At 40.4% G+C, this 22,717-nt stretch overlaps 1 protein-coding gene across 10 annotated transcripts in view; it reads right to left on the bottom strand.

The window, feature by feature from the left end:
* Arfip1 (ADP ribosylation factor interacting protein 1) overlaps window positions 1–22,717 on the bottom strand; it is a 103,565-nt gene that overhangs the window by 41,754 nt on the left and 39,094 nt on the right. For 4 of the 10 annotated variants that reach the window (XM_013160355.3, XM_063260853.1, XM_013160352.3 and 1 more), the window contains one exon: window positions 16,850–16,948. In XM_013160355.3, coding sequence (XP_013015809.1) covers window positions 16,850–16,948 — 99 coding nt within the window. Of the gene's footprint in view, window positions 1–15,327; window positions 15,559–16,666; window positions 16,731–16,849; window positions 16,952–22,717 lie in introns of those variants that run through there. The other 6 variants (XM_013160356.3, XM_063260856.1, XM_063260855.1 and 3 more) reach the window with 4 other exon arrangements.

The following is a 22,717-nucleotide window of genomic DNA, read 5'->3' as shown; positions in this document are numbered from 1 at the left end:
AGATGCCCAGCATGTGTGACAATTTATAATGTAGTTGAGAACTCAGAAAAGAGAATGATCATTATGTGTTAGACGGAAGGAAGTCTCACCAAGGTGACTGATATAGAATACTGGAGAGACGGAATGAGGGTGAGGAAGGCTGCAACTCCAATCTAACAGAGAAACATGTAGGCAAGAGGCAGGAAGCCCGGCTGTCACCGCCTAGCAAGGAGGCCGCCAACCAGGCTCCCCTAGTCACAACAGCTAAGGTCTATGCTGAATAGATAGGGTAAATGAATTAGGAGGAAGTTAGATAAATTTCTTAGAAAATCTGATCATGACTGAATCAGAAATTTGTATCCTTTTGAAAAGCAGATTTATTTGATACAGAAGACAGCTTTAAGAATATTAATTTAGATCAGGTGTGGTGGTGCATGCCTGCAATCTCAACACTTGGGAAGCTGAGGCAGTAGGATTGCTTTAAGTTTGAGGCCAGCCTAGACTACATAGTGAGCTCAGGTCTGGCCTGAAGCAAGACCCTGCTTCAAAAACAAACAAACAAAAAACAAAAGGAAAAGAAATACAAATGGCAAATACATGAAAAAATATTCAGCATCATTGGTCATTAGAGAAATGCAAAATAAAACCACACTGAGATTCCATCTCACTCCAGAAAGAATAGCCAGGATATGGGGCTGGGAATTTAGCTCAGCGGCATAAGCACCTGCCTTGCAAGCAGGCGGTCGTGAGTTCAATCCCCGGTACCGGAAAAAAGAAAAAAAAAAAAAAAAAAAAAAAAAAAAAGAATAGCCAGGATAAAGAAAACTACCAACAATAAATGCTGGAGAGGATGCGGAGAAAAAGGAACTCTTCTGCACTATTGGTGGGAGTGCAGACTGGTGCAATCACTGTGGAAGTCAGTCTGGCGGTTCCTCAAAAAGCTGGGATTGGAAGTCCCATTTGATCCAGCTATTCTACTTCTAGGCATATTCCCAGAAGAACTGAAAACGTTATATCACAGTGATATATATGCACCCATGTTTATGGCAGTACAATTTATAACAGCCAGATCTTGGAAACAACCTAAATGCCCACCAACTAAGGAATGGATAAAAAACATGTGGTATTTTTATACAATGGAGTTCTACTCAGCTATAAAGAATGATCACACTGAGATATTTATAACTGGACGCAACTTGAGACCATATTCTTAAGTGAAATAAATCAAGCTCACATATGTAAATACTATATTGCCTCCCTAGTATAAGAAATGGTAAGTGTACATAAGATACAAAATCCTCAATAAATACAGTGAAAGGGTAAGAATCTGCTCAAAGGGGGAAAAATAATATCTCAGGGAAAAGGAGGAAAAAGAAAAAGGGAAAAGAAAAAATATCTAAATTTGTATAAGCACACAGAATACTAAGATGATTGTGCTACAAATTCTGTAAGTTTGTACAACAAAGCAGTTAACATTCATAGGCTTGGAATAATTTTGCATGCTTTTGTCTAGTGACCTGAGGAACTCTTGAAGATCACTATGTGAAATATCAACCTTAGTTCTGTTCCTACCATCTTGTTTTTTTTTTTTTTTTGTCTTTCTCATTTTTATCAGTAACGGGGATTGAACTCACGACCGCCTGCTTGCAAGGCAGGTGCTTATGCCGCCGAGCTAAATCCCCAGCCCCCTACCATCTTGTTTTGAAAGACTATATCGTCATTGTTTTGGGCTCTTTGCTGTTGTTTATTTTTCTTTTTTGTTTCTTATTTTTCTAGTAATCTGTTGTTTTGGTTTTCGCTCTAATGCAGAAAGGACAGGTATACATGTAAAGGCTTATACATGCCTAGAACTTCTAAACAGTTTACGAGAATTGATTATATTATGCATGATGAAATGAAGCTATTTTGAAGAAAAACAGACATTATGGTATGTATCATCAGGCTGTGGAATCCAGTAAGGCTTCTATTCTTTGTTCAGAGTGGTTTCAGCCTGTTTTGTATTGTTTAATTTCAACATACATAGCTGTCCATACATGACAGTATGGACAGCTATTTTGAAGAGAACAAGAGAGATTGTGGTAGCCATTAATTTTCCTATTGTCTGGTTTTGAAGGCCTGTAATGCCTTCATTACTCTGTTCTGATCAGTTTTATATCATTTTGTTTTGTATGAATTCATTGTGTGAAGATACAGACAACTATTTAGAAGAAAACAGGAGACATTATGGTAGCAAATGCCAGGTATGCCAGGTATGTAGATCTCCTGTTGTCTTGCTTTGAAATCTTACATTGTTTTCTTCTGATCTGCATTGTTCTGTTTTGTTATTTTTCGTTTTAGCCTTTTTAAAATTAAAAAAAAATGGAGAGGAATATTAATTTAGGATATATGTAAAAGCAGTTTTAAAAAAGAGAAACTGAAGGCAAAAGCATATATTGCACCTCAATTATTCAGTAACAGCAGCCTAGGGTCAGAAAGGTACCCAAAAGAATGACGGGAAAGATAAAATTCAGGGGTACATGAGTAACTAAAATACAGACTTCTAATGAAAATTTAGGATAAAGTCATGTATTAAGCATAACAATAAAGTTAATATATTCAAGAGACACAAGAGGTTCATACAGAATTTAATTTTCATCAACATAAATCAATATATAGATATATAACAATATATACAGAGGTTATTTATTTAAATCATGGGACAAGATTTTATTCTGAACAACAATGTCTATTCTGCTACTTAAAATACTGTAAGACTGGTTTAGTGCCAATCTGTCAACTTATACAAAGTGGCAGGAACATAATGAAGATTACGAGGCTTTTATCCCTGCCCTCCTAGCACATGGAAAGATACACGCTGTAGAGGAAGACAGCCACCTGGCTTGAGAACTGAAACAGTACACTCCCTGAGGATGGCAGAGGTTTGTTAGGTGACTAAATATAGTCTGATGCTTTTCTCTGCTTCAAACTCAGCTTTGGAAGCAGCCCTGGGGATCTGGAGGAATCGGGTGCTCAGGTCCACAGCCTACTCAGTCTCTGTCACTAAGTTCCTTAGTTTAACCACAAATATTTAGATGATTTCAAATTAAATACACAGGAATTAAAATCCGACTTTGGGATGTCTTTGAGCTTTAATATTGCTTAAAACTATTCTTAGATATTTTACTAGGGTATTTTAGTAACTGAAGTATTAAACTCAATTTGGTTTAGTTAAACTGAAAATGATTTCTAAGCTTTCCTAAGAAAACATCCACATAATAAAAGTGTGTCTTTCTAGCATTTCTAGTATGTGTATCAGATCTGAAATTTACCTTATAAATAATCACATGCATTAGTTTTAAAGCACTTTTGTTATGTTTTGGATTAAAATGTTCAGCCTTACATCTCCAGCTTCATAGTTTGATTCCCCTTCACTGGCCAGAACAGTGTCTGCTGGTTACTGAGACACTGACTACTACAAAAACGATAAACGAAGGGGACTGTGTCTGGGAATGGCTCCTTAATCCTACAGTCTCAGCCTTGGGATTTCGTCACACTAGTGTTTTCACTGGTGCTTAGGTGCGTGTCATGTGATTTGTTATGAACAGTAGTTGAAAGTTAAATGTTTATCAACCTCAGTGTGTAAGGTACTTAAACTGAGTAGGTCCAAGGTAACCTCTACCACTTCCTCTTTAATTGCACTGCAATGTGCTTCCTGGACTGACAAATGCAAGGCAGAGCTTCACAGGACAAACAAGACTGTCAGCACTCTGGATACCCATGGAGAACTGGCTCTGATTGCAAAGGCACCCATTACTTTAAAAAGCAACTAGTAATCATGTGATGAGGCTGCTTGATGTCATGGTACAGTGCCTGCCCAAGTCAGTCAAGTCTGAGTTTGAATCCTGACTCAGTCACTTAATGGCTGCATGAGCCCAGGCAAGTTCTCTAGATTGCGAAGTGTCTTTACTGTAAATAGGGATGTTTAAGGGACAAAACCCCTCTCCTCATAGCAACAGAGAAGAGTATAGCAGACACCTGGCACTTCAAATATTAACACCTTTCCCCTTACTAATATATAAACAACTTTTTTGGAGACCCAAAGTCATTGCAGCAATGAAAGATCTTTCTTATACTTAAAACTGGACATTTTATGTATTTTCATAGCATTTGAAATATTTTTATTTTTTGAGGGACATATACAGCAGAATACATGCCAAAGTCATTAGTGTACCTCTTCATCACCCCAGAAGCGTTCCCACACTTAGTATCACACTCATGGTGCCACCTTAATTACATTAGGGCATGTCTCTATCTGAAAACAACCACATAATTAACTTCTGATATCCACGACTCCAAGCAGAGCAGCGACTCAGAGGTCACAAGTCTGAGAGATTGGAGTTTTACAACGTACACATTCGCTGGGTGCACAGTGTGTGGTCAGAGTCCCAGCTACCCTCCCAGGAGCATGAAGCACACAGGAAGAGCACGTGAGACCAGGAGTTCAAGGCCAATCGGGAACACAAAGACCTCACTTCAGAACAAATACGAATAGTAAAACAGAACCAAATGGACACAAGTGGTATATAAAGAAGATAATTTAGCAGAAACTCTATGGACAAAGACAGACAAAAATGTAGAAAAGATATACTTTAAAGGAAATGTAATGAGTTTGACAGCAAATGTAAGGACTATACAGAAAAAAAATTTTTTTTAATTAAAAAAAGGGAAGAAAAGGCCAGCTAGAAGATCATGAATTTTATTAAAAATTCTTCACTCAGTAGTAATAGGGATGTTTCATAAACAAAAAGAAACTGAAAGACAGACTGGTCTTTCAGTCATTTATATACTTTTGAAAATCTTAAAAGACCAGAAACTGGTATACTCCTAGAGGCCTCTAAATACAGTTAAGTCAGGCTCTAAAAATTCAAGATCCGAACCTTACCTATTATATAACAACACAAAATCTGTCTTTCAAAGAAATAAACTAATAAGTCTCTTACAGGAGAAGAAAGACATTGTCTTAAGTTTCTTTCTTTCTTTTTGGTCTTTTTGAGACAGGGTCTTGCTGTGCAGTTCAGGCTGGCCTTGGCTCACGAGCTCAGGCGGGTCTCAAACTTGCAAACAATTCTCCTGCCTCAGCCTCCCAAGTGCTGGGATTACAGGTGTGCACCACCATGCCTGGCTCTTAAACAAGTTTCTTAAAACCTTAGATTTTCCATAGTTTTTGTCTGCTGTGGTATGGGCATGAGGTATTTCCTAATTTTTACTATAAGTCTATGAATGGATCCTACTGATTTTCCACAATGACACACTAGTGATGAATTGAGACATTTCCATCTGTGAATCTTTTCCTACACTACCTCCCCACATAAAACACAGTTAAATCTTATAGCCCAGAATGTTCTGTCACTTGAAGCCTTGCAGTTAGCAAAGCAGAACTGGCAGGTACAATCTCTCGCCCCAGTGCAGAGATGTAGTTTTCTTGAGGGGTTCACCCATTTCATTCAAATAATTACTGACTTTGCATGGGCCCTGAGTTAATCACTCATGAGATCTTTTTTTTTTTTTTGTCGTCTTTTTTCTTTCTATCAGTATGGGGGATCGAACTCACGACTGCCGGCTTGCAAGGCAGGCGCTTATGCCGCTGAGCTAAATCTCCAGCCCCTCATGAGATCTTGATTAAGGTCAGCGAGGATCTTATCAATCTAGTCTTGGTCTCAGCTAACTTATGATATAAGCAAGTGCCTGTTCCCGCCTTTCAACCTCCGGCCTGATGAGGCCCCTTGATTCTCCTCTTACATCATCTCGTGTTCCAAGGTGTTCTTTGCTGATTCCTCCTATCGCCCAACCTCCAAACTCTGCAGTGCCCCGAAATTCAGTAAGGAAACTTTTTCTCCTATATTTTCTCCCTTGTGATCTTGTCCAGTATTCTGGACTTAAAATTCATCTCCACACTCACAGCTTTGACATTGATGTTTCTCACCTGCTTTTCTCCTAACTCTAGGACCTCTAACTACATATACGTCATTGTCACAGAGATCAAACAGGAACCTTAAATTCAGCAAACTACTGCGAACAGATGGATTCTGCAGTAAATTCCCAAAAAAGAAATGAAAATACCAATAGTTTTTATTCTTTTGTGCTCACAGCAATTAACTATTTAAGTAAAAAATCAATCATTTATAACTCTTCTTTTTCTCTCATACCTATATCCAAGGCATCAATAGATTCTATCAAATCTGCTCTCAAAATACATCCAGGAGCAACTCAGTACTCTGCATTTCCACTGCCACAACCCGGGTCTAAATGAGCGTCCTGTTTCACTTGGATTAGCCCCAATTCTTCCCAGCTGTCTTGGCTTCTCTCCAGGACACACACACACACACACGCACACACGCACGCACGCACGCACGCACGCACGCACCCACCTCTACATAACACCCAGGTTATTCTCTGTAAAACCATCGAATCCAGTCATCCTCTATTCAAACTCTTCATTTCCCCACCACCGCCACTATCCCCACCACGTATGACTCCGAGTACAACTGTTAACATTACATGATCTGGCTTCCACTTCGCCTAGTCCCAGCCAGGCTGATTCTGCTGCAGCCAGGCTGCTGCTTCAAAGACACTACAGCTACCTCTGTTTCAGGGCCACTGCACTGCTGCCTCTTCCACCAAAAACACTCATCTCACAGAAACGCCCAGGGCCCCACAGTCACCAAGAGGCTTTCTGATGACCACAAATAAAACAGCGAGCCCCGTGACCTCCATACCAAACTCCCATTAACTCCCATTCCCCTTGCCTAGTTTACTGTTCTCATAGCAGTTACCACAGAGTCATGGACAGGATACATTTGTTTTCATTGTTGCTAATTACATTAGCTTCATGAGAGCAGGGTTGTAACACATTTTGTTTACTTCTACCTATCAGAACCTGAATAGCAGATACTCATTAAATATTTATTGAATGAATAAAGGAATGAATGAATGGGCTTGTAGAACAAACTCCTAGATTTAGGATTCAACACCATATAGATTACAAAGTTGCACAGCAACTGGTTTTTAAATTAGATTTGAGTGTTTGTTTATTCTTACTATATGTTTGACTTTCTAGGCAAAGAAGAAGGTATGGTACAGACCTGGCCATCTCATTGGGGAGACCAAACTTAGGTTAACCTAAAAGCTGAACTTGGTGTCACAGTGAGACAATAAGTATCAGAGAAATTCAGACTGGAGTAAATCTGGGCAGGGTGGCACATGCCTATTATCCCAGCAGTTGGGAGGCTGAGGCAGGAGGAGCACCTCAAATTCAAGGCCAGCCTGGATTACATAGCAAGAGCTTGTCTCAAAAAAAAAAGACTAACTAAATAAAATAAAAGAGGGCTCAGTCTTTGAGAACCAAATAAAAAGGAGAAAGCACTCCTGAGTTCCAGAGTAGAAAGCTTTCTGAAAACCAAACTCACAACAGTCACTGCTCTCGATGCCAAGGACTCAGCAGTGGGGGCCACAGAGCCCTGCACTCACGGACTCAGCAGCTGGAGGATGTGAGGGGAGCAAGCAGGGACTGCAAGTAATGCACAAAGGTCGGGCAGAAATAAGCAGTGCTGACCGTAACTGACAGGGAAACGGGGGTTTTGGTTTTTACTCAGCAGCAGGAAAGAGGACCACAAAGTGGCGGTCCCGGCTGCTGCTCCAGATGAGGGGTGGGACAGCTCTCTGAGGAGGTCCAGTGTGAGCTCTGCCACCGGGGGACTGGGTATTTTAATAGTGCATCCTGTAGCTACACAAAGCACGAACTGTGTGTGTGAGCTGTCTGATCTTGGCAGTACCACTTTAAGTGCCACTGCTGCCCCACGTCACAGATGAGAAGACCAGAACAAAGGAGCACGTTACTGTGCCGCTAGCAGTATGATTAGGACTGAGTAAGCTTCAAGAGGCAATATTAGCTCTCCAGAGAATGCAAACAGCTACAAGCAATTTATTAGACTTGGAATTCACTTTAATAGTATGTCTGCTAAAAGATTTCTTTAAAGAAACACCTTTTAAAAGTTATTTCAGAAACTACTTAATGGAAATAAATTGTCAACCTGTTGTTTCATACGGGAAGTAAAACAATCTTTTGTTCTATTTCACTTATTTCCTAATGTCACTTACAACCTCTTGTCACTGTACATCCTTTACAAGTATTGTTTTGAGGAGTACTTAGAATAAAACAGAAATATTCTTTCATTTTGCTTTTTCATGACACCTGAACAGAACAGTAGTCACTTGAATCATTTTTCTGTTACAAAATACTGTTGTGAATTCTTAAAAAAAAAAAAAAAAAAAAGATGCTACAGGGCAGTACTGTGGAAGAGGGACGCTGACCCAGGTTAAATGACAGATCCGAGAAAACTGACTGCAGGGACACCTTCTGCCTGCCACATGTGGACTCCAGACAGATACTCAGTGCCAGGACACCGTCCTGCCTGCAGCTGCCAGGTTCCTTTACTTAACAAATAAGTCTTTCCAGACCCAAACCTCCCATCCCTTAGGGAAAACAGCTGTGAATCTGGGCAGCACTGAAGCCTCCCTGCCCCTGGCTGCTGCGACAGGCACGAAGCTGAACATGGTGCGAGTGATGGCCAGGAGCAGTGGCCTGGCAGCTGGGGCCATGGCCACCTGTGAGACAGCACTGCGGATTCCAGGTCCCCTCAGTGCTTCTGTTCCATGGCTCACTCCCCACATAACAGGACGCAGCCTAACACCACAGAGTTTGAAATGTCTCTTCTGAACAAACTCTTAACATTTTTAAAAGGGTTCCAGTTATTAAGTTGCGCAAAGCTTAGCCATTTAAGTATATGCTGCTGCCTTTGTGCCTGCAGCCTCAGGGGCGTTTTTCAGAGACACTTAGCCCACTTATAACAAACAACACAAAATCTATAATTTACATTTATTTGTTACTGACACTCCACTCAAACCTCAAGACTTTGGAAGGCTAAGCATCATGACTGTATGGACACAAACAAACCTGAAGTTAACCTGCTATTGGAGCTCCCAAGGTAATGCTGGCGTAGCTAACACTTCTTAAAAATGAATTTTAAATGGTTAGGCTATAATAAAGTATAACACTTTGGGAAAAAGCACCAAACAACTTTCATGTATACTTTTAAAGAAACAAACTGAAACTGTTGTGTTCTTTGACTTTTGGTAGCTTAGAATCCACTTTGTTGGGTTAACGGTTGGCTGTCTGTAAGAATATCTTTTCTTATTTTTTGAGATAGGTCCATCTGTCCAAGCTGACCCTGAACTCACACACATCCTGCCCTGCCTCTCTGTACGGAACACCTGCCAGAAGCAAAGTTGTTATCCCAGAGGCCTCCATAGCCCTTTCCACTGTACATACCTCACCAGATTAGTGACCACTGAGTGGCCCCTCCTCCTCTCTACAATCAGCAGAGTCAGAGCCGATGCGTCGCCCACACTCTATTGCTGGGAGCTGTGTCAGCAACTTCTCAGCTCTGCACTGGGGCAGGACTCTCATCAGTTGTCAGCCCTTAGTCCTGATCAAATTTTCATTGTGGTAACAGTACTAAGACTATCCTGGCTAAAAAGCAAGTATTCAAATGGATGTAAAGACCGGTCAGCATGTCCTAGGTCACAGTTGGGAGTGAGTTTTAGGGTGCCACTGCACACCTAAGTGTCTACGCGGGTCATGATAATTTACTATGCATCTCAAACATGCTAGAAGAAAGGATGCGGAATGTCTGCACCACAAAGAAATGGTAAGTGGAGACAGACATGTGTATCTTGATTGAACATCATACAATGTCTATACAGAGACTGAAACATTACATTGCACCCTGGGAGCACATACAATTTTTAATGTGTCAATATAAAAAAGAAACAATCTAGGTTTAAGCAAGTTAAATAATCCTTGAAAAACATTCTCTACATTTTAGAAGGTTTGAGGTATATACTTGGTAAAAACCGGCCTTCTGAAAAAACCACTATCAAATGGGTGCTGCCATGGAGCGAGCTGCTTAACCTTTAAGTACACATTACACTGGATTTCTGTACAGTATGCCACCAAACTGTCCTCATGTGCTACCCAAATTTGGGGTGCAGTGACAGAAACAGAAGAGATGGCAAATTTTAAGTCCTTACCCTGGAATTTCTTCTTTCCTTGCGGCACTAGGGATGTTTTTCTTTGTGGTACCACGGACTCTCCACCACATACCCACACCCGTCCATTGTGTTTTTCAATTGCTTGGGCTGAGCTAAAATTTTGAACTTTGTGCCTCTGTCTCCCACGTAACTGGGATAACAGCGGTGTGCTCCTGCACTAGGAAGATTCAGCTTTTTAAATCAATCACTGAGAGCCATAAGCTGTGCTATGTGCACAGTGGTGCCAATCTCTTAGTAAAAACTGAAGAAACAATAAATGAATGCTAAACGGTAAACAAAACAAACAACTATTGATAAGAGAAATTAAGGACATTCAGTGTACTCAATCTAAATCAGCTAGGTGCAGTGGGCCACATCTGTAATCCCAGCACTCTGCCAGGCTGAGGCATGAGGATCCCAAATTCGAGCCCAGTCTGGGAGGCCCTCTCTCAAAATAAAAATATAGCTTGGTTTGGTCATGCATATCTGCAATCCCAACACTGGGGAGGCTGAGGCAAGAGAACTGCTGTGAGTTCAAGGCCACCCTGAATTAAACAGTGAGACCCTGTTCCCCTACTCCACAAAAAAAGGGCTGAGGAAGTAGCTCAGTGTGAAGGACAAACAAAACAAAATTCCTAATGTTATAATATCTCTTTCCTTTTTTCCACAATAAAGTAGAAACCTTTCTTCTAGTCCTAGCTCTAACATGAATGACAGTAATTTGTCCCACAAACACCTACTAAAAGCCTCTATCATCTGCCAGGCACCTTTGGCAAGCCTGGCGATAAGGCAGTGAATGAGGGAATTCTTGCCCTGGTGAGACCGCTTAGGCTGCCGGAGCAGTACGGAATGCTGGGTAATGCCTTCGGGACGTCCAGCACCAGACCCAAGGCACTCTTGCGGAACCAGGATCCTTGATCAAACTCAAGCTAACAGATGAGGGTTCTATAGGAACTAGAGCCTGATGAAAGCCATCAGGAATCCTCTACTCCCTAAGTTTAAACGCAAACTTGGTAGTTTGGTATGTGTGTACATTTTTCTACAGAAATGATTTGCAGATGGAAAAACCCCTAAATCATGGATTTTTGTTTTGGGCTTTCCACAGGAAATGTTCCATTTCAGCTATATCTAATGAGGTAAGTTCTCCGAACCTGACAAGAATAACTAAAATCACAAGAAATTTCAACCATGTGGAGCTAGTATCTGCTTCTGTTTAATATTTTAACAAGAATCCTAACTGCATTCATTATAAATAATACGCAGCTTACAAATCAAAGAGTAATCTGAATTCTGATAAGAATTATTTTTTATTTATAAGTAGAAATGCCACACACACACACAACCCCTTAATATCAAGATTATTAACCTCTCCTCTCTTATGTAGTAGTTGCTTCTGCCTTAAAAAAAAACAAAAGAAAACAAGAAACAGCTGGGTAGAGTAGTGCACACCTGTAATCCAAGCACTTATAATTGCAGGGAGGCTGAGGCAGGAGGACTCTCATGAGGTAGAGACCAGCCTGGGCTACATAGTGAGGAATTTAGGGCTCTTGATCTACCTAGTGAGACCCTGCCTCTAAAGGCCAAATCAAACAAAACCAAACCACCCAACAACCTACCTAAAACATTAACATACGAGGCAGTGCCATCTCTATACAAATGTGATTGTTGAGTCTGAGGCTAAGCAGGGTCTCTCACAGGCTGAGAAAGGAAGTCAAATAAAAATTCAAATATCTGCGATGGGAAACAAGGAAAAAAGTGGTTTCACTGCCTGTGTCACAGTGACACCAGCTGGCCAGGCAAGTTATGGCAACTGTATCTAATTCTCAGTTGGACTTTGAATAAAGTCCCTTAATGCTTTTTAAAGTGTTGTACAATTTGCATTAAATAAAAAACATAAGATTTTAAACCAAAAACATAGTATAAAAGGAAGATACATAAATTATGATCCAGTTTTACATATAAGATCACTGCACTTCTCTATAAAGTCCACAGTCAAATGCTAAGTGATATATCTAACATTTATTTTCTCTGCAATTCTATCTCTATTGAAACAGAAATATGGCCCTGAGGTTAAACATAATTTATTGTTTACTGCTCAGGAAAATAAAGGTATAAAAATGAACTATATTTAAGTAAACATATACTTAATTGAACTTGAGTGTAATGTACACAAAACAGTAAAAAGATGGTTTTAAAAATACTATTTTCCCTGGGGAAGAAAGGAACCATGTGATTAAGTTTCATTTTCACATCAGTGTGTTAACTGTGTAGGAGATGCTGGTGCTTTGCGTGTTGTTAATGCAAGTACAAACGCGTTTGACCAACGTCCCATTGTCCTCTCTGGAAATGGGGTGCAATGCACTCCTGCTGCTCCTGGCTCCCCCAGTGCCCAGCCCGAGAGCACAGCCTTGAGGATAGCACCTTTCCCTCCTCTACTTCCCAATACAAACCCAACAACAACAAGGCAGAGCAATTTCCAACAAGAGAATCTGGTATCAACCAATGAGGAAATTTCAAAGCAGTAGACACTGGTTTTGAGTACGGACCCAAAGAACTTTTTCAATGCCAGTTAAAGGCAAGACAGTTAACAGTTAAAGACCCACGCTTGGGCTTTGGCTATACAGTAAGCCTTTAAGAACAAAGTCAGGGAAATTAGTTACCAAATACCAGGTTGGAGCTGACATTGCTCCAGTTTTAATTATTGTAGTAATACAATGTGTGGTACTGTTTCCAGGCTAGGAAAAAAGACCAGAAACTAGCAGTGTCCAGAAACAAAGATATATACACACACGCACAATCACCTGATTAACAGCAAAAACCCCTAGTGAAGAAGTGACAGTCTCTCTCCTCCTCCAACCTTGGAGGTGCAACTGATAAAACTGTATGTAACTGTAAGGTGCACTATGTGAATGCTTTTAAGATAGGGTCTCACTATATAACTCGGACAGGCCTTGAACTCACTATATAGCTTAGGCTGGCCTCAAACTCACTGTGATCCTCCTGCCTCAGCCTTCTGAGTGCTGAGATTACAGGCATGTGCCACCACACCCAGCTGTAATTTTTATTTTACATTTTAATATACTGTGAAATAATTACTACAATCAAGCTAATTAACATATAACCTCACATAGTGGCCATTTGTGTGTATATGGTGAGAATACCTAGATTTACTCAGTAAACTGTAACTATATAATACACTATTATTACTATTTTTGCTTTCTGAAACAGTTTTAGTTCACATAGTCAAAAAATTGCCCAGGATAGGCTTTTGGCAGGGGGAGGAGGAATCCTCCTGCCTTGATCTCCCCGGGTGCTGGGATTATACCACCATGCCATGCTCGATTTCATTTTCTTTCTCTCTCTCTCTCTCTCTTTTTTTGGTCTTTTTCCTTTTTATGGGTACCAGGGGTCGAACTCACGACCACACACTTGCAAGGCAGGCGCTTATGCCGCTGAGCTAAACCCCCAGCCCCAAGATTTCATTTTCTTACATGACAGCAAAATGCATAGACTTTTCAATAAACACTGGTGGGCACTGGATGGTCACCTGTGTGAGGTAGAAGAATCATGATCCCTTCTTCACACAGTACATAAATATGAATTCAGCAGTAACCACAGAACTAAGCGTGAGAAGTGAAGCAAAACTTGAGAACTGACTTATACTGTGTAGGCAAAGATCTCATAAATGAGACACAAAGGTCACTAAAAAAGGAAACAATGACAAATTTGGATTTCATTGAAATTAACAATTTTTGATCACTAAAATTGTTACTGATAGTAAATACAGACTGGAGGAAGACATTTGTGCTATGTTCAAACAAATAATTCACACTTAAAAGATATAAAGAATTCCCACCAGACAATTAGAAAAAGGCCCATGCTTGGTAAATGTAAAAAGCTACCTCATAAGAGACAGTATCATAATGGCCAGCAAAGATATAGGATGTGCTCAGCAACTTTAGTCACAAGGGAAATTCTAAACTATAATGGAGACAGAAGTGGGAGGGTCCACATACAATCCCAGCTCTCAAGAGGCTGAGGCAAGAAGATTTGAAGTTGGAGGCCATCCTGCCCTATAGAGTTGCACAGGAGATTCTGTCTCAAAAAACAAAACAGATAAAAATACCCACAGAGGGATACCATCACACCGTCATCAGGATGGCTCAGAGTAAAAGGTAAAAGCCTAGAACTCTCACTTTGTGCTGATAAAATTGTCAACAGTCATGACCAGGCGGTCACACTCACGGGTGAAACATCCAGTAGAAGCAGCACAGTTAAAAAGAATGAAATAGTGCCCCAAACAGCAAGATGACAGACAGAACACCAGTGATGACTCTGCCAGTCTGCTGCTCAAGAACTGTCACAAGTGGTCCCTGCAGGTTTAGTTTAAGGGTGGTTACCCAGGAGGGCAGGTGTGCTGCCCAGGTCAGGGCTCCCGGGAGCCTTCCGAGGGCCTGGGGACACTCCTGCGTCCTCCTCTGGGTGAGGGCTCTGCTGAGCTGCACACTTCAATCCTGTGCTTTTTACTGTGCGACAACTCCTCTTAGAGGACAAGAAGAAAGAGAAGAGACAGTGTGAGAGGTGACTTTCCTAACACTGGCTGCGATTTTCTGGGAGAGAAACAGAATGTGTGCTATCACTAAGCTACACCGCGGGCCCTGATACTCTGTGTGCACCACCTTTCTTGGTAGAGGCCCTCGGTCTTCAGCTGACTGCCACTCAGTATGCTGGCTCCTTGACGGCAGGCACTCTTGCCCGTGGCTATACGCCCAGTGCCTTGCCTGGTACATAACACATATCAGTACAGAGTAAAATCCCAAATGGGACTACAATCTTTGTTAATGAAAACACAAATAGAAATTCATATAGTAACTGGTAAAGGCTAATGATGATAATTTGTTTCCTTATTGTGTAGGTGTGCCTTAAACTAAAACCTGAAGTAAAAATGTTCTGTGTGCTCAGAATTTAAGAATCTCCTAGGAATCACTCTGTTTTTGGCCACAGGTACTCAAACTCACATTAAAGAACATGTACATTAAAGCAAAACAAAACACAGTAGCTTGGATGTGGGCTGTCCCTGGCAAAACTCATGGAAATCTGGTTGCTAAGGTAGCAGTGTTGGGAAGTGTTTCTCGGGTGGCTGAATCAGGTCTCTCATACAGTTACTGCAAAGCACCCCACTCTCCACTCTCCCTGTCTCTCCTTCTCCTCCACACGTACCTGCCCTCATGTAAGCATTCCCACCCAGGATTCCATCCATCCAAATTCTGATGTCCCAGGAGGCCCTTGCCAGATGTAGCTGCCTGACCTGGAACTTCCCTGCCTTCAGAATTGTGAATAAACCTCTTTTCTTTATATATTATCCAAGACTCAGGTATTCTGTTGTAGCAACAGGAAACAGACTAAGACATAAACTTCAAGCTTGAAGACACATTAGTTCTTTTCAAGAGACTGTTGAGACAAAAAAAAAAAAAAAAGAAATTAAATCGATTTTTCTAATACCAATTAAACTGATTATTCTAAAACTTCAATCAGAAGTGAGCTTCTGCCTACCCTGGGCTACTCTTAGCAACATCTGAAGACACTTTTCCTTTCCACACCTGGAGGGTGGAACAGGCCAGGGATAGCTAAGCAGCCTACAATGCCTGACCCAATCTCCACAACAAAGAATGACCCACCTCACACACCAACAGTGCTGAGATAGAGAAAGCCTGAATTAAGACAACGCTTCTGTTACTCTAAAGGACTTTATTTTTAAACACATGAGGCAAGGAGTCTATCAATAATTTTAAGAATCTTTCAATAATACTTTTTCAATAATATGAAAACTACATTTTCATGTTATGAAGTTATACCAAATGTCACGGAACAGGACATTTAATGTAAATATCTCCAGAAATAATAACTATCATTTATAAGACTCTCTCAGGAATATTACTTATTTAATATTAATATCCTCATGACAGTAAGATTCTTATTACTGAAACAAAAACTTGAAGAGATCAAATAAACACTAGCTGAAGATTATTTTGCTAGAAATAGCATAGTAGAAATCTGAACCCAAATTATCTCCACATCCATGGTGTCCTCATTAAAATACATTAAATTTAAATTTCAACTCAGCATAAGATAAAAAAAAGTCCTGGGCCAGGGTACAGGTGCGACTCATTGGTAGACTCTGTGCATCTGGCATGTTCAATCCCCAGCCTTAAAAAGCACCCAAGTTTCTGCCCTGAGTGAAGTAAGACACTTTAAAAAGCAAACAGCAAAACCAGGAGCAGCTACTCAGGAATTATGGACACATAGGAAAGAGATTAGACAGTGACAATTTTTAAAAAGGATGATCTATATCTAATATAAATAAAATTTAGTTTTATAAAGTTATATGCCCAAATCATCAGACACACTCTTATTCTAGTCTACTCATGAGATAACAAAAAAAGTACATGGTCTAACTTAACCTTGACACAACCATCATGACCTACTCTGCCATCCCTATGCAGTAGCATCAGATTCCCGCAAGAAACCTCTTTAAGAAAGCTGGGCTTTAGTAGCACACCTCTGCAATCTCCTGCTTGCTGGGGAGGCTGAGGCAGGGGCCAGCCTGAGTACACAGTGAGACCCTGTGTCAAAAAATTAAAAAAGAAAATATTCCTATATTAAATTTTGTCTATTACTTTTCTCTCAACATTTAAAGGCTTTTTGTGATTCTTTGCATTAATAGAAAGAAAAATGTTCTTACCTTGTTAAAGCCATGTTCGTGAGTGTCATCAACTTCTCCATTACTAGTCACTGGAATTTCTGCTGCTGAACTTTTGGGAGACTCCTGAGCCATGGTAGACTACTTAAAAAAGAGAGAGAGAGAATCCACACTAGTACCAAATCATAAAAGGCACATGGTCAAAAGAGCCTTCACCCCCAGTTAATATTTCCTAGCCACCAGTTTAGAAATGCAATTTAACTAATACTTCCATAACAAACATGTTGGTAATACCAAAAAAGAAATGCCACTAGATGTTTTCACTACAGTCAATCTAAATTTATCTATCAAAAACAAACTCTTTGTTGTAGGTATCAATGGGTGCTATCCTTCCCTCTGTTATGACAGAGCACTGCTTACCGCTGGAAGGAATACACTACAGAAAGCCAGGCCTGGCTATTAACACATCTACCGCAGCTCTGTTTTTCCTGTTGTAGTTAATGGGCTTTTAAGTGAACATCTGCCTAATGGAACAGTTTACCCAGCATTTAAAAAAAAAAAAATTAAACCTCTGTATTAGGAGAATCACGTTTTATACTTGAGTCCTAAAATAATATTTAAAAACATATTTGTTAACTTTATAACTAAAGAAAATGCAAATTTCTCTGAGATTAAATAACAGAACACCAGTAATAGTTGTTAAAAAACTTCCCAATCATGATTCTTTTAAAAATTTGACTACGAATGAGAATCTCACATAGTTAAAGGATTATAAAAAGTATTTCTTACTACTTTAAAAATTTCCAAGTAAATAAACTAAGCAGTTTATTTCACTTCTCACAGAAAACCACTAACCTTCTTTCCTTTCCTCTGGCTTTTTAATCACTAAAGATGCTACAGTGTTCCACATGCATGTACACAGACACCTAAACTCTCAACAGTGTGCCCCATAGCTGCCTGCTCTCAGCCACGGAGTAGCATCTGAGAAATGAGCCAGGCAGTTTTGTCCTTTCGGCACAATGGAGTATGCTTACAGAAACCAAAACTGGTATGTGAGCATGTGACACAATCTGATGAGACCACCGTCACTGACCACAACATCTTTATGTGGTGTTGATCAAAAACAGCAGGGTACGGCGGCACACGCCTGTAACCCCAGGACTGGGAGGCTGAGGCAGGAGAATCACTGCGAGTTCCCAGCCAGCCTGGGCTAAAAGTGAGCTCAAGGCCAGCCTGAACTATATAGTGAGACACTGCCTCAAAAATTTAAAATACATATATAAACCCAGAAATAAAGAGCTAACTTGGAAAGCAGCACAAGAAAAATAAGTATTAATTCCAGGGAACCAACTGGGAGACCAGTTAATGGCTGACATCTCCCCAGAATTTATAAAGGCCAGAAGAGAACAGACCACTTGAAAGTAATGAAAGAAAACTGTGTCCTTAGCACACTACACTCAGAAAAACATACTTCAAAAATAAAAATAAAAACATTTTCAGTTAAAACTAAGAGAATTCAGCAACACCAGATCTACATTATAAGTAATGTTAAAGGAAATTCTTCAAACTGAAGGTAAATAAAACAAGAAATATATAAATCTTAAGAATGAAGAACTAAAAAGGTAAATAAATACTTGAGTAAACAAAATGCTACTTCTTCTTGCCTCCTCTCAGCCTCTTGATAAACCATAAATAACTGCTGGAAACAAATATTGTAAAGGTATCTTCTGAGGCTCAAATTTTACCTAGATGTAATATCTGTAACTACTACATCAAAGAATAAGCAGTGGGAAAGAAGAAGTAGACCCCAAAAGGGAATCAGATTTCAACATTTTAGGAGTTGAAATTAATAAAATTAGAAGTGAAATATAAAAACAAATGAATACAAAGACTAGGTAAATTACCAGGAAAATGCAAATGGAATTCTAAAAGAATTCAAATAATCAAATACATTCAAATGTAGGTAAAGAGGAAACGTAGGGAGAAAAAACAAGCGAAGTAAAAAACTGGAAGAAGAGAAAGCACACGTGCCTGATCAATTTATTTTAGGGAACAGTTTGGTGAGAGGTTAAATTCAAGAAAGAAAAGACTGAAGATAGAAAATCTATTTGGGAGGACACTTCACGGTCCAGATAAGAAGATCTGAATTAAGGCTGTTTGGGCATTCCAGTAAAGGAGGCGGTGGCGCAAAGGGCCTGCAGGACGCCAGGCCGTGGGGAGGAGCGGCAAGGCCAGGAGTCTGACAAGGGGGTGCGACCCCTGCCCTCCCCTGCCCTCCGCTGTGCTCCCTTCCCCTCCCCTCCTCTCAGGCAGCCGCGCCCTCCTGGGCAGGTTCGGGGTGCCCAGGACAGTCTGTGGGTCCACGAGCCCACCCCACGTTAGCAGTTTCAAAGCGCAGGCCTACTGCGCCAGGCTGATGGCGGTCTAGAGCTGCTCGGCAGCTGCTCTGCCGGGTGTGGGCCACAGTGGCCAGGGGGGCCTGAGGGAGGCACCCCACGGAAAAGCAAAAGGTGGAGGCGCTGCTGAAAGACTCACGCGGAGAAATGACAGCAGCGAGACTGCTGCTCTGGTTTATGACTTTAAATAGGAAATAACTGTTCGGAAAAAGAAAGTATAACGATAAACCAGGTCGCTTGATGCCAGGAAGGAGGTACAGTGAGTCCCTGACTCAGGAACGGTTCCGCGCAGAGAGGACACTCGAGGTCGCACTGTTGCTTCCCAAGCCCAACAAAGCGAGCCTCGCACCGCCAGGACACAAGCATGGCGCACTGTGCTCCACGCCCCTGGGGGTCCCCGCATCCCCGCGCTGCTCCTCCTGCTTCCCGACCCCACCTCGCACGGCGCGCACCCTGCTGAACCGGGAGCTGGGGCCTCGCTTCATTCCCATCTAGAGACGTTTGTGCGGCGAGGTGCGTCCACACCTCGGAAAGCTCACGCTCAACTCAAGTGGACGGCTTACTGCAGTAGAAACAGCCATAGTAGGGACAGCCATCGGCCAGAAGGCGAGCCATCACTCTCGGCACACATTTTCTTTCCCAGCGAACAATCTAGACCTACTTTTGGCAACACTGTTAATTGTAATACGGAATAACCAGCATTCAAATCAGCAGGGAACAATGACAACAACCACCCCTCCGTGTAATCAGATAAAACAGAACCTCATCTGTGTTGCGGTCCAGGCTACCTGGGGTCCTTCACAAAGCCCAGTCACCCTTTGGGCTCTGCTTTTCTATAGAACCTCTACTACTAAATCTTGAATATGAACTATACTTTGCCATCGTGAATAGTGCTGTGACTGTTCTCAGCTTCTGAAATATTCTTCTGTCTCTAGCACCTACGAAAACTGTCCCTAACTTAGGTCTGGGCTCAATCATTCACTCCTCTAAGACCATGCTGTGCAGTAATAAAGGGCTTTCTGGAATAAGCTTTGGGTTAAAATCTCAGGTCTATAATACAGCAACTGCTTTGTGATCTTAATCTTATGATTCTCATCTATAAAATTAAACATGTACACGTTTCAAATACTTAAATGAAGTAAAGAAGTGCTCAAAGCCCTTAGCACAAGTAGACTTTCACTGAATAAAGAGTGATACTTCCAGTGTGCGAGTAAGTGCTTAACAACTGGTTCTCCAAACAAACGAACAAACAGCCTTGGCCTTAGTATTTGTCTATTTTTGTGGTGTCAACACTCTCACTGTGGTCAGTTTTAAGCTTCCCACACAATCTCACTGAATCCACAGACAGGAAGGGGCATGCAGCACCAGGGGTACCCAAGATACAGAGTTAACCAAACGAGTTAACACCGAGTTAACATGGAGACAACCTCGGCACAGGTAACAGACATTCAGAAACTTGTTTGTTTTTAATACAGGACTTAGTCATGAGTTTGTAACTTAGGGTTTAAAATATATATATATATATATATATATATATATATAATTTAGGTTATTCAGAAATGTTTAAAAGCTGGCTTACAAATTCTTGAAAGTGTAACCATCAGCTTTTACTGATTAATCAATATAAGCCAGCTGCAGGTACTACTGAGTTATTTCACTGTTAGAATATAAATATTAGGCACTCACTGTATACCTAAATTTCTGCGAGAAATCTCTTAAAACCCAATACATGGATATGACATTCTTTTTTTTCCTCATTTTTTTTTTTTTTGTCTTTTTCGTTTTTATGGGTACCAGGGATCGAACTCACAACTGCCTGCTTGCAAGGCAGGCGCTTATGCTGCTGAGCTAAATCCCCAGCCCCTGGATATCACATTCTAAATTATGTTACTTGTTCAGAGAGGATAAAAATGTTGAACATACTATTCACTTTTTATTTTACAAGGCAACAATCAAATAATGTCTTTTCTTTCATACTGTTAATTCCAAGTATACTCTAAATCCAGTCACATATACAGATCAGATCAGAGTGCATCAGATACTCTGATTACAATGTTTTATGTGCTATAGGAAAATTACACTTATTTTCATAGCGGGTAACTGTCTCAATTCATTAGTGGATGAAGATGCTTTGAACACTGAATTAGTTCTACAATGAAGAGGTATGTAAAATCAAAAATATGAGTGTGGAACTGACCTAGAAAATTAGTATGCTATACATGTACATGTTATACAAGCTAAGAATCAGTTTCTGAGTCTCTTCAACAGATCAGAGTTGGGTATAAGTTAACATGGCACACACTTAATAAAGACTTTATAGTGGTGGTTCATTCCCCCAAGGGCAGACAAAGCCTCTAGTGGGAGTGGAATGTTTCATTCATATGTGTCAATGATTCTCAACCTCCTTAAGTTTCAAAACTGCCTGGGGAGATTTTAACCACTCCATAGTGGTGATTATTTAGTGGCAGGTCCCAGTAAGCCCCTATATGAATGGCTGGTAAGGTTTTCAACTACTTTTGTAAGTTAATGAAGTGTTTCCAATGTGCAGCAAGAACTACTACTGTAAGCATGTCCCAAACAAGTCAAAAAGGTAGTACAGCAAAATCAGCCCTACAGGTTAGTATCTGTCATATATATATTTATATACACACACACACACACACACACACACACACACACACACACACACACATAAAAACCCAAGAACACCTGCTATTATTCAAGGTCTTGGGTTATTTGCTGCATCTTCAATCATAACCTCTGTCACTCATACAAACAGAAAATTTTAGCATTGGGAAGGATCTACAGAATAGTTCGGTTCAAATTCTCATGCAGAATAAAACCACAAACCAGACACACTACACATGCATTAGAATGACCAAAAACTAACACCGACAAAACCAAGTCTTATCAAATGTATGACAAAACTGTACTCATTCCAAGTAAAAGCTAGTCAAAATCGCTCTGGAATCTAATGCAGCTGTATTATTAAATAGATTAAATATATGCCCATAAGCAATTCCATATGTCCCTCAAAAGACAAATATTACATAAATATTAAGAAATGTTTTATTTATAACAGCCAAAAACTGGAAACAACTGAAATAAATGTCCACCAATTAAACTGTGACATTGTCATACAGTGGAATACCACAAAGCAATGAAATAGAAGTAAAGCACTGCTGCAAAACACATGGACTTAATCCGAGCGGTGAGGACAATAAGCAGAACTGCGGAGATTAAGGGTAGAAGAGGACTGAGTCAGGTTCTTGGACATAAAAAACAAAAACAATAAAAACAAAAACACTGGCAACTCATTTCATCAAAACCAAAAACTTCCAAAAAACATCATTAAAAAACAGAAAGGTAAGTTATAGACTGGAGGGAAAACATATATATATATATATATATATATATTATATACATATATGAATAACAAATGACTGGTACTCAAAACATATAAATACCTCATGCAGTTCAGTAAGAAAACAACTCAAATATAAAGTGGTCAAAG

This window comes from Cavia porcellus, unplaced genomic scaffold (genome assembly GCF_034190915.1).
Source record: "Cavia porcellus strain 051 isolate PalLab524CR breed Dunkin Hartley unplaced genomic scaffold, mCavPor4.1 scaffold_14, whole genome shotgun sequence".
Taxonomy (NCBI): domain Eukaryota; kingdom Metazoa; phylum Chordata; class Mammalia; order Rodentia; family Caviidae; genus Cavia; species Cavia porcellus.
The sequence above is the reverse complement of the archived record's forward strand: the minus strand, read 5'-3'. Positions and strand labels throughout refer to the sequence as shown.